At 49.3% G+C, this 14,861-nt stretch overlaps 1 protein-coding gene across 1 annotated transcript in view; it reads left to right on the forward strand.

Moving 5' to 3' along the window:
• Nucleotides 1-13,927, forward strand: part of MEGF6 (multiple EGF like domains 6) — a 53,203-nt gene extending 39,276 nt beyond the window's left edge. Inside the window, exons 22-34 of the mRNA XM_071449041.1 lie at nt 27-155; nt 918-1,046; nt 2,860-2,988; nt 4,166-4,294; nt 5,549-5,680; nt 6,143-6,271; nt 7,216-7,344; nt 8,306-8,434; nt 9,683-9,811; nt 10,099-10,227; nt 10,315-10,443; nt 11,551-11,682; nt 12,823-13,927. Of these exons, the coding sequence (XP_071305142.1) occupies nt 27-155; nt 918-1,046; nt 2,860-2,988; nt 4,166-4,294; nt 5,549-5,680; nt 6,143-6,271; nt 7,216-7,344; nt 8,306-8,434; nt 9,683-9,811; nt 10,099-10,227; nt 10,315-10,443; nt 11,551-11,682; nt 12,823-12,890 (1,622 nt within the window). The 3' untranslated portion in view covers nt 12,891-13,927. The remainder of the gene's footprint in view (nt 1-26; nt 156-917; nt 1,047-2,859; nt 2,989-4,165; nt 4,295-5,548; nt 5,681-6,142; nt 6,272-7,215; nt 7,345-8,305; nt 8,435-9,682; nt 9,812-10,098; nt 10,228-10,314; nt 10,444-11,550; nt 11,683-12,822) is intronic.
• The last annotated feature ends 934 nt before the right edge of the window (nt 13,928-14,861 follow it).

The following is a 14,861-nucleotide window of genomic DNA, read 5'->3' on the forward strand; positions in this document are numbered from 1 at the left end:
GGATGTCTGTCCTGTTTGTCCCTCAGCCTGCCCGGTGGGGTTTTATGGGAAGAACTGCCAGCAGCGCTGCCTGTGCCACAACGGTGGCACCTGCGACCCGGCCACGGGGAGCTGTGCTTGTCCTGCAGGCTGGACGGGGCTGGCCTGTGAGCTGGGTGAGGAGACAGCTGGGGAACAGCTCTGGGGCAGACAGGGCCTGCTTTGGAATGCTTTCCTGCCCCTTTTCAGCTTCCTTTTCCTACCTCTGTCGTGGTCAGGATTCACTTTGGTGAATAGTTTGCATTCATGCTTAGATGTTTATTATTTATCAATGTTGCAGTCTCACAGAAGTGAGTTCTGCTGTCTTTCACAAACAAGGCACAAAATGGCCAACTATCTCTTGTTACAAGGTCTTTTAAGGCTAAACTATCCAATTAAGAAATGACACCTAAATTATTTTCACTTTTAACCCAATAACTGATCACTGAGAGTCCGCAGTGAGGACTTTTCTGCCCGGTTACAAAAGCCCACCCAAACCCATGGAGAAGAAGGAAGAAGGTGGTAAAGAAGGAGGACCAGCCTCCACCCTAAAACCTCCATCTTTCTCCATATATATCACTATATTCTAAAACCCTAAACTCTAAGTTTTCCACCCTGTGGTATTACACACTTCTAATCAACTCCACACCCGTAATCCCAGTTCTATCAATTTTGGAAGCCTTCTCCACGGCCTCAGGTCAGATGCAGTGTTGTCTTGGGAGTCTGTCAGCACAGAAAGTCTGTAATTCTCAGCATTTTAGAGCATCTCAGAGCTCCACCAGTTTTCCTGTGGAGGTTGGAGGTGACGTGCGAGGGGTCGGGGCGCTCAGTCCTTGCTGTGGGTGTGGGGATCTGGCAGGGTGGGAACCAGGGCAGTGCCTCACCCTGTCCCCTGCCAGCCTGTGCCCAGGGCCAGCACGGCCTGGAGTGCCAGCAGAGCTGTGAGTGCCAGCACGGGGGGCTCTGTGACCGCCGCACCGGGCTCTGCCTCTGCCAGCCCGGCTGGACCGGTGACAAGTGCGACACAGGTGAGTGGGGCTGATCTGGGCATGGTGGCTCTGCCAGCACCTGGTGCTGCACAGGGAGGGTCTGGGGGCTTAAGCAAAGACAGAAAATTCAGGTTTCAGCAAGCAGGGAGCTGGCGGTGCTGTGGTTTTGGCTGTGCCCCTGTTTTGCTGTGCCCTTCCTCCTGCCATCGAATCACAGAGGGGTTTGGGTGGGAAGGGGCCTTAAAGATCATCCAGTTCCACCCCAGCTGGTTCCTGTTGTCTGAGGGCTGTCCTGAAAGTGCTGGTGCACACCCAGAGCAGCCTCCTTCTCCTCCTACTATATTCTAAAACCCCAAACTCTAAGTTTTCCACCCTGTGATGTTACACACTTCCAGTCAACTCCACACCCATAATCCCAGTGCTATCAATCGATTTTGGAAGCTTCTCCACAGCCTCAGGTCAAATGCAGTGCTCTCCTGGGAGTCAGTACAGAAAGTCTAAAATTCCAGACTCTCAGTTTTCCACCCTGTGGGGGGAGGATGGGATTCCCAAAGGCACAGACCTCCAGGCATCAGTGCAAGAGCACGGGCTGCAAGCAGGGATGAAGGCAGGGCAGCAACCCAGCGTGGTGAAACTAAAACACCAAGGGAGGGCCTTCCTCTGCCAGGTTATTTTAAGTCTAACAGTGGATTGTCCCTTTCCACTCTTCCTTGTATCACACTGACCCTCAGGGCCTGGCTTTGGTGCCAAGCCCCAGCAGACCATGGCATCTGTCCCTTGGTGGCTCCATGTGTCCTTAGATGTGGCACACACCCTGGCTGTGGGAAATGGGTTTGTAAAGAATTCTTAAAGCTTATTTCTAATTCAATCTCTCTCTCAACTATTGATAATAGAATAAAATCTTTTAAAACACCTCTCAATTAGGAAAAAGCTGAGAAAAACCAACACCTGGCAATCTCCTTCCCATCAGAAAGGGTTTGAAAAGGTTCTTGGCCTTCAAAGCAGGGGACCTCATCAGGTATCAGCACGCCAAGCAGAGATCCACAAGCTCTTTCCCTTCTGGGGTCATGACACCTCAGCTTGGCACATCCTTAAATCAGGGTGTGAAGTCCAGTGGCAGCACTTGGCAGCTGCCACAAGGGAGCTGCCACCAGAGCCTCAGCTGCCACCAGCCACTCTCAGGTTTCCTGCTGGGGATGTTTTTTCCCTTCAGGAGGCTGTAAACAGCTCTGCTGGCAGCCGAGGCTTGGCCTCACAAATCACCTCACTGGGTCCTGCCACATCCTGAGGGACAGTGTCCCCCTCCCAGCATTGTCACTTGCTCCCAGAACCCCACACAGCCTCAACAGCATGGGGCATCAGGCAATCTAAAGCACTTCCAATATATAATATATAATATATAATATATAATATATAATATATAATATATAATATATAATATATATAATAAATATATATAATAATGATGATATATTATTATATTATATATCATATAATGTATTATACAATTATATATAATTATAATATATTATATAAATTAATATATAATATAATATATATAGTAATATATATAATATAATAATATTATAATGATATATTATTAATATATTATAATTTCTTCCAATATAAATTAATGAAGAAACCCACCCAAAAGGTAGATATTATGTTGTGGTTTTTTTTAAAAAAAAGAACCAAGCTAGGGTCCTGTCAGCTCCCCATGTCTGTATTTCAACCTGCCTGTGTGTGCACAGAAGACAGACATAATCAGCTGTGGAACTACTGGGAAAAAGCCCCCAAAAGTAATTTTTTTTTTGTGCAACTTGTTCTCTCTGCTGTGTTTTTATCCCTGAAGCTTGTCCGGAGGGGCTGTTTGGGGCGCGCTGTGAGGAGCCCTGTGACTGTGGGGACAACGTCTCGTGCCACCACGTCACCGGTGCCTGTGACTGCCCCCGGGGCTGGAGGGGCCGGCGCTGTGAGAAAGGTGAGCAGCACCCCTGGGTGAGGGAAAGCCAGGGAAACACCAGCTGCTCCAGAGCCTGGGAGGAGGGACACTTCATTTTGCATGAGAATTACAAGTTGTGGCAAAATGTTTTGAGGCTGTGAGACAAGATGCTGCTGGGCTGGTTGGGCAGTGGGGCAGGAGGCCCGTGGAGGAGGCTCTGATGCCTTCCAGGCATTAGCAGCAACTTAAATCCAGGCAGAATGTCCATTTTCAGCTTCCCTTTTCCTCTGTTGGGGTCAGATTGAAGGCACTTGAGACAGCGGTTCATGTTCAGACTCAGGTGTTTATTATTTATCAATGTTAACTCACAGCAGTGAGTTCTGCAGTTCTTCATTAACAAGCCACAAAATGGCCAACTGTCTCTTTCATTACAAGGTCTTTTAGGGCTAAACTATTCAATGAAGAAATGAAACCTAAATTATTTTCACTTTTAACCCAATAACCAATCACTCAAAGTCTGCAATGTGGACTTTTCTGTCTAATTACAAAATACCACCCAAACCCATGGAGAAGAAGGAAGAAGGTGAAAAAGGAGGAGCAGCCTCCACCCTAAAACCTCCATATTCCTCCATATTCCTCCATCTTCCTCCATATTCCTCCATCTTCCTCCATATTCCTCCATATTCCTCCATAACAAATCACTCAAAGTCTGCAATGTGGACTTTTCTGTCTAATTACAAAATACCACCCAAACCCATGGAGAAGAAGGTGAGAAAGGAGGAGCAGCCTCCACCCTAAAACCTCCATATTCCTCCATATTCCTCCATATTCCTCCATATTCCTCCATATTCCTCCATAACAAATCACTCAAAGTCTGCAATGTGGACTTTTCTGTCTAATTACAAAATACCACCCAAACCCATGGAGAAGAAGGTGAGAAAGGAGGAGCAGCCTCCACCCTAAAACCTCCATCTTCCTCCATATTTATTACCATATTTTAAAACCTCAAACTCCAAGTTTCCCACCATGTAACATCACACAATTCTAACCAACTCCACACCCATAATCTCAGTGCTATCAATCAATTTTGGAAGCCTTCTCCACGCGGCCTTGGGCCAAACGCAGTTTTCTCTTTGGGGGGGTCAGCACAGAAAGTCTCAAACTCTCCAGACTCCAACAGCAGCAGACTCACGTCCCACTGTTTGCTTTCCCACAGCCTGCCTGCCAGGTTTCTTTGGGAAGGACTGTGCCAGTCGCTGTGGCTGTCCCCTGGGAGTGCCCTGTCACCACGTCACCGGCCAGTGCGGCTGCCCGCCAGGACTGACCGGCTCTGGATGTGAAAAACGTACGGAGATGGGAACGATCCTCCTGCAGGCTCTGGGAAGGGGCTGGGCCAAGCAATTCCTACAGAAAATAGAAGGGAAAAAAGAAAGATAAATGTTGGGGAAGGTGAAACAGGAAAGCCTTATAAAGCCTGGCAAAAGATTTTGAGAATATAGAAACTATAAGTGAGATTGAAATGAAAGCAAGCTCTGAGATCCCTCAGTTACTGAACAACTGGAAAACAATGGTGTGGCCAGCTGAAGGCAGTCTCCTTTTGATGGAACAACACCCTCTGCTTGCAGGCAGCTCCAAGGGTCAGAGCAGACCCTACCAGCCTAGCAAAAGAAGTCCAAAGAGTAGTTTTTAAAGTTTAAAATGTAGCACAGTATAGTAATGTAGTGATTCTTATAAGCTATATAGAAATGCTATAAAATTTGTATATTCTACTAGATTAGTCAGTGAAAATCAGAATATTCAACACAGAAGATGATTTATTGCATTGTAACAAGAACTTCGCTCTCTTAGCTCTTAGCTCTTGCCTTTTACTCTCTTACCCCTTTTACTCTCTTACCCTCTCATCCTCTCTCCCCTTCTCTTCTCTCAGCCCTGCTCTGAGCTGTGGCTGGCAGCTCCCAGCAGGGCCCTGCACCCAGGCCCTTTGCAATAGACCCCAATTTCCACGACCTAACTTAATAAATCTCTCATCTCCATCCCTCCCAACCGTGCTACCCCCCAATGCTCTTACAGATAAACGAGGGAAAACAGCCCTGGAGCAGAGCTGTGCCAAGGAGCAACTCCCAGGCTGGCAGCTGAGTGCATGCCTGTGGAATGTTAGCAAGGCAGAGGGAGCCAAGTGGGAAATCAGAGCTGGGTATTTAGCCAGAGGATTAGCAATAAATCACTATTAAAATGAGCTCCTGTGGGTAGGAGCAAGTCTGGAAGAGACAGAGGTGTGTGAGCACGTTCTTTATGCAGAGGACAGTGCTGGATTTGCCATGTCTGTGTGTGGAGCTTGCAGAAATGTGAGGGCAGGAAGAGCTGGCACAGCAAAAGGCATTTAATGCCTTTAAGTACTTGCCTTTCCTTTCAATCCAAGTATTTCCTGGAGTGAATGAACCCTTTGCATGCGAGTCCCTTTGCTTTTTGGGTGGCGGAGAATTTCACTGCCATAAAAGGCTCTCTAAATCCTGGCTTAAAATAAAATGTTTTTAATAAAAGCCTTGCAGAGAGGGGTGGGATGGCCCCCGAGCCACCTTGGTTCCCTGTCTCCTCACAGCCTGCCTGCCAGGGACCTTTGGTGAGGGCTGCGCTCAGATCTGCCAGTGCCCCGGAGCCACCCAGGAGTGTCACCCTGTCAGTGGGGCCTGTGTCTGTCCCCCTGGCTTCCACGGTCCTGCCTGCCAGCTGGGTGAGTCCTGCTCTGCTCCCACTGCATCCCCTGTGCTGGCTGTGCCAGCCTGAAATCCCAGTGCCATGAGGGATGTGTGTGTGAGTTGAGTCCTGGGTTCTTTGGGGCTGGCGCAGACAGAGCTCTCTGCCTCCTCCTGGGTGAAACATCCATGCACATCCACCTGGTGGATATCCCTGGGCTGTCTGGACCTTCTCCCCGTGTTTGTTTTCCCCTCAGAGTGCTCCCCGGGCTGGTACGGGGAGCACTCTGCTCCCACTGCATCCCCTGTGCCGGCTGTGCCAGCCTGAAATCCCAGTGCCATGAGGGATGCGTGTGTGAGTTCTGGGTGTTTGGGGCTGGCACAGACAGAGCTCTCTCCCTCCTCCTGGGTGAAACATCCACGCAAATCCACCTGATGCGTTTCCCCAGGCTGTCTGGACCTTCTCCCCGTGTTTGTAGCCGCTGTTTTTGTCTCCTCAGAGTGCTCCCCGGGCTGGTACGGCCGGGACTGCGAGCGGCGGTGCCGGTGCAGGAACGGGGGACGCTGCGACAGCGCCACGGGGATGTGCCACTGCCCCGCGGGGTTCATCGGGGCTGACTGCGCCATCGGTGAGCTCTGCTCCAGCCACGGGGGCTGGCAAAGCAGGGGAGCCTCCTCAGGGGGGGCTGAGGGGTGGCAGAGGCAGATCTTGCCTGCAGAAAAACCCTGCAGGGATAAGGAGCAGAACAAGGGCTGACCCCTGGGAAAACATCCCTGTGTCCTTTGTCAGCAGTGCCTTGCCCTGTGTCCCAGGGCAGGAGCCTGCAGATGACACTTGTGATGGTGTTCAAGGGGCCTGAGGATGAGAGAAGAGATGAGGATCTGACTCCATGTTTCAGAAGAAATTGATTTATTATTTTATGATATATATTACATTAAAACGGTACTAAAAGAATAAAAGAAAGGATTTCATCAGAAGGCTGGCTAAGAATAGAAAAAGAGGAATGAATAACAAAGGCTTGTGGCTCAGACAGAGAGCCCGAGACAGCTGGACTGTGATTGGCCATTAATTAGAAACAACCACATGAGCCCAATCCCAGATGCACCTGTTGCATTCCACAGCAGCAGATAACCATTGTTTACATTTTGTTCCTGAGGCCTCTCAGCTTCTCAGGAGGAAAAATCCTAAGGAAAGGATTTTTCATAAAAGATGCCTGTGACAGACAGTTTGCTGTCTGCCTTAGCCACTGAAATGCTTTTCTGCTCTGTTTATTTGATGATAAAGTGATTTCTCCTGACACACCATGCTGCACTGCTGTACAGCCATGGCTGGGCAGGGCTTGGAGCAGCCTGGCTTAGTGAGAGGTGTCCCCATGGCAGAGGGGTTGGAAACAGATGATCTTTGAGCTCTCTTCCAACCCAAACCATTCCATGATCCTCTGGCACAGCAGGGCAGGGCTGGAGCCTCCTTCTCATCCCATCACTCAGCTCCAGTGCTGTGCAGAACTTTCCCTCTCCCACCTCCCACCTCCCCAGCCCTGCTTTGGCCTGATGGAGTTTTTCCTCCCTCCAGGATGCCCGGCTGGTCGCTATGGCCAGGACTGTGCAGGGCTGTGTCCCTGTGGGGCCGGCGTCCCCTGTCACCCTGTCACTGGAGACTGCGTGTGCCCTCCGGGCAGAGCTGGCCCCACGTGTGAGCAAGGCAAGTGCTGTGCGTCAGGGCTGTCAGGTTGGGAAAGGTCCTGGGCAGGAGAGGATTTCCTTGCCCTCTCTGCTCGTGCTCCCTGTGCCTGAGGTGGTGTTTGCAGGATCAGGGAAGGGATGAGAATCTTGACTCCATGTGTCAGAAGGCTGATTTATGATGTATATTTTATTTTATATAGTATAAAATATAATATGATATGTATATTAAATAGATGTTTAATTAATTAATTAGTTAGTTAATTTACCATTATTTATTTACATTATATTTTATATAATATAAAATATAATAGGATATATATTATATATTAAATAGATGTTTTATTTATTTATTTATTCTTAATTTATTATTTAGTTATTTCTTTTTCATTTATTTATTAGCTAATTTATTTATTGTTTATTAATAATTAATTAATTTATTTATATTTAATACTCTGCTTGTTTGATTTGTGGTATATTGGTGATTTGTTAATAATGTATGGATGTAAGCTTGCGTCGTAGAGGGAGGACCTTGGTTACTCATTCTGGCATTAATTCTCCTATTTTATATATATATATATATATTTTTTTAATATATATATATATAAAATGATATATATAATTTTTTATGATATATATTATATTAAAAGAAAATGATATATTAAAACTATACTAAAAGAATAGAAGAAAGGATTTCATCAGAGGGCTGGAAAGGAATAGAAAGGAATGGAATGATAATAAAATCTTGTGACTGACCAGAGAGTCCGAGACAGCTGGGCTGTGATTGGCCATTAATTAGAAACAACCACATGAGCCCAATCCCAGATGCACCTGTTGCATTCCACAGCAGCAGATAACCATTGCTTACATTTCATTTCTGAGGCCTCTCAGCTTCTCGGGAGAAAAAGATCCTAACGAAAGGATTTTTCATAAAATGTGTCCGTGACTCTGTGCCCACCACCGCTGCTCCTCTGCCCCCGCAGGATGTGAGAAGCATCACTACGGGCCGGGCTGCCAGCAGCGCTGCTCCTGCCGCAACGGGGGCCTCTGCCACCCCGCCGATGGCTCCTGCTCCTGCGCCCCGGGCTGGACGGGAAAATCCTGCGAATTAGGTAATTAACCCTGTCTGATTGTGGAGCTCGCAGCCCGGGTCCACTTTCTGTCACCCCACCCGTGGCAGCCCTGCCTTAGCCCAGCTCTCCGAGGTGCAGCTGTGGGGATGCTGAGCAGTTCTGCCCGCTCCTTTGCCCTTAAATCTGATTCGCAAATCCTGTGAATTAGGTAACCCTGGCCCGGATCCTGTCTGATTGTGGAGCTCACACACTGGGTACACTTTCTGTCACCCCAGCCCTGCCTTAGCACAGCCTGCAGTGTGAAGCTGCACGGTCCCACAGTCTGAAGCTCGGCTGTGGGGATGCTGAGCAGTTCTGCCCACTCCTCTGCCCTCAAATCTGATTTGCAAATCCTGCCAATTAGGTAACCCTGGCCCGGATCCTTTCTGATTGTGGAGCTCGCAGCCCGGGTCCACTTTCTGTCACCCCACCCATGGCAGCCCTGACTTAGCCCAGCCCTCCGAGGTGCAGCTGTGGGGATGCTGAGCAGTTCTGCCCGCTCCTCTGCCTGCAAATCTGATTCTCAAATCCCACAAATTAGGTAACCCTGGCCCGGATCCTGTCTGATTGTGGAGCTCACACACTGGGTACACTTTCTGTCACCCCACCCGTGGCAGCCCTGCCTTAGCACAGCCTGCAGCGTGAAGCTGCACGGTCCCACAGTCTGAAGCTCGGCTGTGGGGATGCTGAGCAGCTCTGCCCGCTCCTCTGCCCTCAAATCTGATTTGCAAATCCTGCGAATTAGGTAACCCTGGCCCGGATCCTTTCTGATTGTGGAGCTCACACACCGGGTCCACTTTCTGTCATCCCACCCATGGCAGCCCTGCCTTAGCCCAGCTCTCCGAGGTGCAGCTGTGGGGATGCTGAGCAGTTCTGCCCACTCCTGTGCCCTTAAATCTGATTCACAAACCCTGCAAATTAGATAACCCTGGCTCAGATCCTGTCTGATTGTGGAGCTCGCAGCCCGGGTCCACTTTCTGTCATCCCACCCGTGGCAGCCCTGCTTCAGCCCAGCTCTCTGGAGCGGGGCTGTGGGGATGCTGAGCAGCTCTGCTGCTCCCTCTGCCTGCAAATCTGATTCGCAAATCCCGCAAATTAGGTAACCTTGGCCCGGATCCTGTCTAATTGTGGAGCTCACACACTGGGTACACTTTCTGTCACCCCACCCGTGGCAGCGTTGCCCCAGCCCAGCCTTCCTAAGCTCAGCTGTGGGGATGCTGAGCAGTTCTTCCACTCCTCTGCCCACAGAATGCCCTCCAGGAAGCTTCGGTGCCGCCTGCCAGCTGCGCTGCCCCTGCCTGCACAACGCCACCTGCCACCCGGCCACCGGCACCTGCCGCTGTCCCCGCGGCCACTACGGGCCCCTGTGCGAGCACAGTGAGTGTTGGGCACCGAGCAAACCCCGTGGGGATGAACGCGGGGCTTGGAGCGCCGGGGACAATTCGGGCACAATTTGGGCACAAGCCAGGTGCAAGTCGGGCACAAGCTGGGCACAAATTGGGCACAAGTCGGGCACAAGTTGGGCCCGATTCAGGCACAATTCGGGCACAATTCGGGCACAATTTGGGCACAAGTCAGGCTCTGTGCTTCTCCCTGCCGGGCTGGCTGAGGCTCTGCTGCAGAGTTCTGCTCATCCCCTCCCTAACGAGCTCCTCCTGTCGCAGGCTGTCCCCCGGGGTTCCACGGAGAGGGCTGCCAGCAGCGCTGTGACTGCGAGCACGGGGCAGGATGTGACCCCACCACCGGGCGCTGCCGCTGTCCCCCGGGGCTGCGGGGCGAGCGCTGTCACACAGGTACCTCCATCCTCCTCCTCGCCCCTCCCGAGGGCATCCTGAGGCCCAGACACACGGAGCAGGGGCTGGATTCTGTGTCTCACGCAGGCTGCAAGGAAGGGACGTACGGCGAGGGGTGCCAGCATCTCTGTGACTGCCCCAGCGATGTCCCCTGCGACCCGGTCACCGGGCGCTGCCTGTGCCCCCCGGGCAAAACCGGCCCCACCTGTGCTGCAGGTGAGCTGAGCCCCAGCTGGGCAGGGGAGGAACAGGGCTGTGTGACAGGGGGTTTGCTCCCAGGAAGCTGGGAGAGGCTTTTTTCTGGTGTGTGTCACCTCACAGGGTGAGAGGGGCAGTGGCATATTGTATTTGAGGGTTTCCCAGATGAAGGGAGGAATGTTGAATCTGACTCCATGTTCTCAGAATTTTTTATTTTATTTTTAATGTATTATTTTATTATAGTATATATTTTATTTTATTTTTAATTTTTTTATTTTATGTTTTAATTGTAAATTGTAAATTTTAATTATTTTATTTTTATTTAATTTTCAATGTATTATTTTGTGATATTATATATTTTATTTTAAATTTTTAAATTTTTATTTATTTTAATTTCTTAATTTTAATTATTTTATTTTTTATTTTTATTATTTTATGATATTTTATTTTTTATTTTTGATTTTTAAAATTTTAATTATTTAATTTTATTTTTAAAATTTTAATAATTTTATTTTTATTTTTATTTATTATTTTATGATATAATATTTTTATTTTATTTTTAGTTTTTAAATTTTAAATATTTAATTGTAATTTGTTGCTATTATTATATTATATTATATTATATTATATTATATTATATTATATTATATTATATTATATTATATTATATTATATTATATTATATTATATTATATTATAATATTATACTAAAGAATACAGAAAGGATACTTACAGAAGGCTAAAAAGATAATAATGAAAACTCATGACTCCTTCCAGAGCCCTGACACAGCTTGGCACTGATTGGTCATTAAGTCAAAACAATTCACATGAAACCAATGAAACAACCACCTGTTGGATAAACAATCTCCAAACCCCCATTCTAAAAACCCCAAAAATCTATTTTTTCACCCCGTGACAAACTAACTATTATTCTACTTAGACTTTCACGGCTTGCAGGTCCTCATATAAGGTTGGTAATTGTTTTTTCTATGGGTCATAATCAAAATCCCGGGGGTCTTGGGCTCTGTGCCAGGGCCTCTCTCTGGCAGGGGTTTGGGCAGCCCGGGGCAGCCAGAGGGATGTCCTGAATTCCGACACACCTGAGCGGCTCTGTTCCCTCTGCAGAGTGCCAGCCCACCCAGTTTGGCCCCGAGTGCAGCCTGGCCTGCCAGTGTGCCCCCAGCAGCTCCTACTGCAACGCCAGGAACGGGCAGTGCCTGTGCCTGCACGGCCACACGGGACCCACCTGCCGCGAAGGTGAGGGGACAGCGCTCGAGGGGAGGCTGTGCCTGGGCTCAGGGGTGGGTTGGGAACAGTAAAATCAGCTCAGTCCAGTCACTCAGGGCAGCACCTGCCTCTGGCCAAGCCCCTCAGCTGGTCTGAGCTGTTTGCTGTCACTGCAGCCCCCAGGGAGGTTTGTTCTAGGAGCGTCCGGGGGTAGCACAGTCAGGATGGACGGAGACGAGAGATTTCTGCAGCCAGGGCTGGGAATTTGGGGTTTATTGCAAAGGGCCTGGGTGCAGGGCCCTGCTGGGAGCTGCCAGGAACAGCTCAGAGCAGGGCTGAGAGAAGAGAGGGGGAGAGAGGATGAAAGGGTAAGAGAGTAAAAGGGTAAGAGAGCGAAGTTCCCATTCCAATACAATAAATCATCATCTGTGTTGAATATTCCAATTCTCACTAACCAATCTAGTACAATATACAAATCCTATAGCATTTACACACAGCCTGTAAGAATCATTACATCACCATCCTGTGTTACATTTTAAACCCTAAAAACTCCTCTTTGGACCCCTTCTGCCAAGCTGTAGGGTCTGCTCTGACCCTTGGAGCTGTCTGCAAGCAGAGGGTGTTGTTCCATCAAAAGGGGATCACCTTCAGCCAGCCACACCATTGTTTTCCAGTTATTCAGTAACTGAGGGATCTCAAAGCTTGCTTTCATTTCAATCTCGCTTATAGTTTCCATATTCTCAAAATCTTTTGCCAGGCAAAAATATTTGTAAGGCTTTCCTGTTTCATCTTCCCCAACAGGAAGATGAAGTCTCAGAATTGAAGTCTCAGAATTGAAGCTGTTTAGCAGGCTGGCCACAGAGCTTCCCCTGGAATATCCAGGGCACAAATCCCACTCTGAGCATGAGCTGGGATGTTGATTCCATGCACCAACCACGCTCCTCATCCCTGCCCAGACCTGTGGGCTCAGAGTGACCCCTGTGGGTGCTGGGTGGGGGGCAGGAGGGTCTGACCCAAACCCACAGACTGGGACCAGTGCTCCCAGTGGGGAGGGGAATGGGGAGGGAAGGTGCCCCCAGGCCTGGCAGCGTTGTGGAGGGCCAGCCCTGCAGCAGGGCTGCCCACAGCAAGGCCTGCCCCGTCCTGGACCTGTCCTGTCTTGTTTTCCAGCCATGCAGTCCCTGCCACCCACCAGGCCACCACCACCTCCGGAGGGGCTTCAGCCAGCAGAGAAGTAGGTCCTGCTCTGGCAGCACTCCCTTGGTTTCACCAAGCAGCCACCTGAAGAAACCAATGACCTGTAATGAACTCGTTTTTGAGCCACGTGAGCAGCTCTCATCTCCTGGCAGCCCCAGCTGCTGCTTTTGGGGTGTCTGAGTGAGGCTGAAGCGCCCAGTATAACCAGTTCACTGTGCCAGCGCGGGCTGGCCCTGGGGACACGTGTGCCCTGCCCACACCAGGGTGTGCCCTTGGCCAGAGACCAGTGACCAGTGCAGGAGGGATCAATTCTGCTCGGGGGACAGTGCACTTTGACAGCTTGTGACACATTGCTGGCCTTCAACTTTTGGGTGCTGGGCTTGGGGAGGGGGCTGAAATCGTGGTCCAAATCAGGTATTTATGCATCAATATTTATGGGAAGCTGCATCACAGTGTTGTCAGGACTGATGGTCAGCTCTCCTGAGACTGGGCCTCCTGTGGATGCACCACCTCACTTGAATTTATTTTTTTTTTGAATTTGAATTTTCCATGGTGTCTTACTGTAAGTGACAATTTGCCAGGGGAAAACACGCAGGGCTCCAGCAGCCACCTGCAGAGCTGGTGCCTCCTGACAGAACAGGCTGTGCTGGACAAGCTTGTCAGGGGCCTGGAGCCTGTTCTTCATGCCAGGAATTTGCCAGCCCATGGTGCTGCCCATGTCACTTACTCCAAGAAGAAGGAAGCCTAAATCGAGTGTGAAGTCAGAGATTCTTCATGGATGGAGACAAAGAGCTGGCTCATCTGGTCAAGGCAAATCCCAGTTGGAATGGCCTCTCCCAGCCCTGAATCCTGAGTTATTCTGCCATGCCAGTCATAGTCAGGAGCTGGCCAAAGCAGCAGTGGGGAATGTCACCAGCCCAGTGTCACCACATCACCCTGCCCAGGGGCCCTTTTGTCTGTTTGCACAAAGCTCCTGGGCAGGTGAAGCCACTGCCAGAGGAACCCCAGCTCTGCAGAGAAGAGGGACAGCCCTGTCCCATCCCATCCCATCCCCATCCCCATCCCCATCCCATCCCATCCCATCATCCCATCCCATCCCATCCCATCCCATCCCATCCCATCCCATCCCAATCCCATCCCATCCCATCCCATCCCTATAGGCTGCAGCACAGCCCTGCCCAGGCATTTGGCCTTTAAATTATTCCCACAGGGGCCAACTGAAAATAATAAAAGAATTCTTTCTTTTCCTGATGGAATTTATTTTAACCTGTATAGAACTTGTCATTTTGGGCCAATTCCTTTCTTATTTTATTTCTTCCTTAACAGTATTTTTTTTTACATTAGCTATCATTCTTGTGAAGAAATCATGTTAATATGAGCATGTAGTGAAGGACCAAAATCGTGCTGGTGAGGTTGGATGTGGGATAAGAGGGAGCAGGAAGATTTTGTCCATGTGCCAAATGAGCCCAGTCAGTGCTGCCAGTGGTGCTGCTCATCTCCAGACAATCATCCCTCAGCTCCCCTTTGCCTTGAAGCTCCTGGGCCATCAGAGGAAGGGTCCAGTGATTGGGAAGAGGAGGAGGAGGAGGCCACTGGAGATGCTCTGCCTCCATGGCCCTGCTCCAGGAGAACATGGGAACAGCCTGAAACATGGGGATGGATCCACACTGTCCCATTCCAGCTGCAGCTCCAGGACTCCTGGCAGCTGCTTAGAGCAAGCCCTGTGCCTGTATTTTTATATAATATTCTTTTCCTGTTCATATTTCTTAATCCAGTTTGTTTGCTTCCTCTTTCCTTGTACTGTCTCCCTTTTTGGATCTTCTTTAATTTAGCACTGATGAGAAACTGTTACTTTCTCCACAGTTAAAAGAAATAAACAGAAAGCCTGGCTGAGTTTCTACTTACCTTGTCTGTCTCACTGAAATGCACCTGGCAGCTGCTCCAGGTGACAGCAGGGTGGCAGGGGCTCTGGGGGGTGTTTCATGAGGTGCAGATATTGTGTCAGAACATGC

The sequence above is a fragment of the Agelaius tricolor genome, unplaced genomic scaffold (genome assembly GCF_023055355.1).
Source record: "Agelaius tricolor isolate 1412-34295 unplaced genomic scaffold, bAgeTri1.0.p SCAF_28, whole genome shotgun sequence".
Classification (NCBI taxonomy): Eukaryota; Metazoa; Chordata; class Aves; order Passeriformes; family Icteridae; genus Agelaius; species Agelaius tricolor.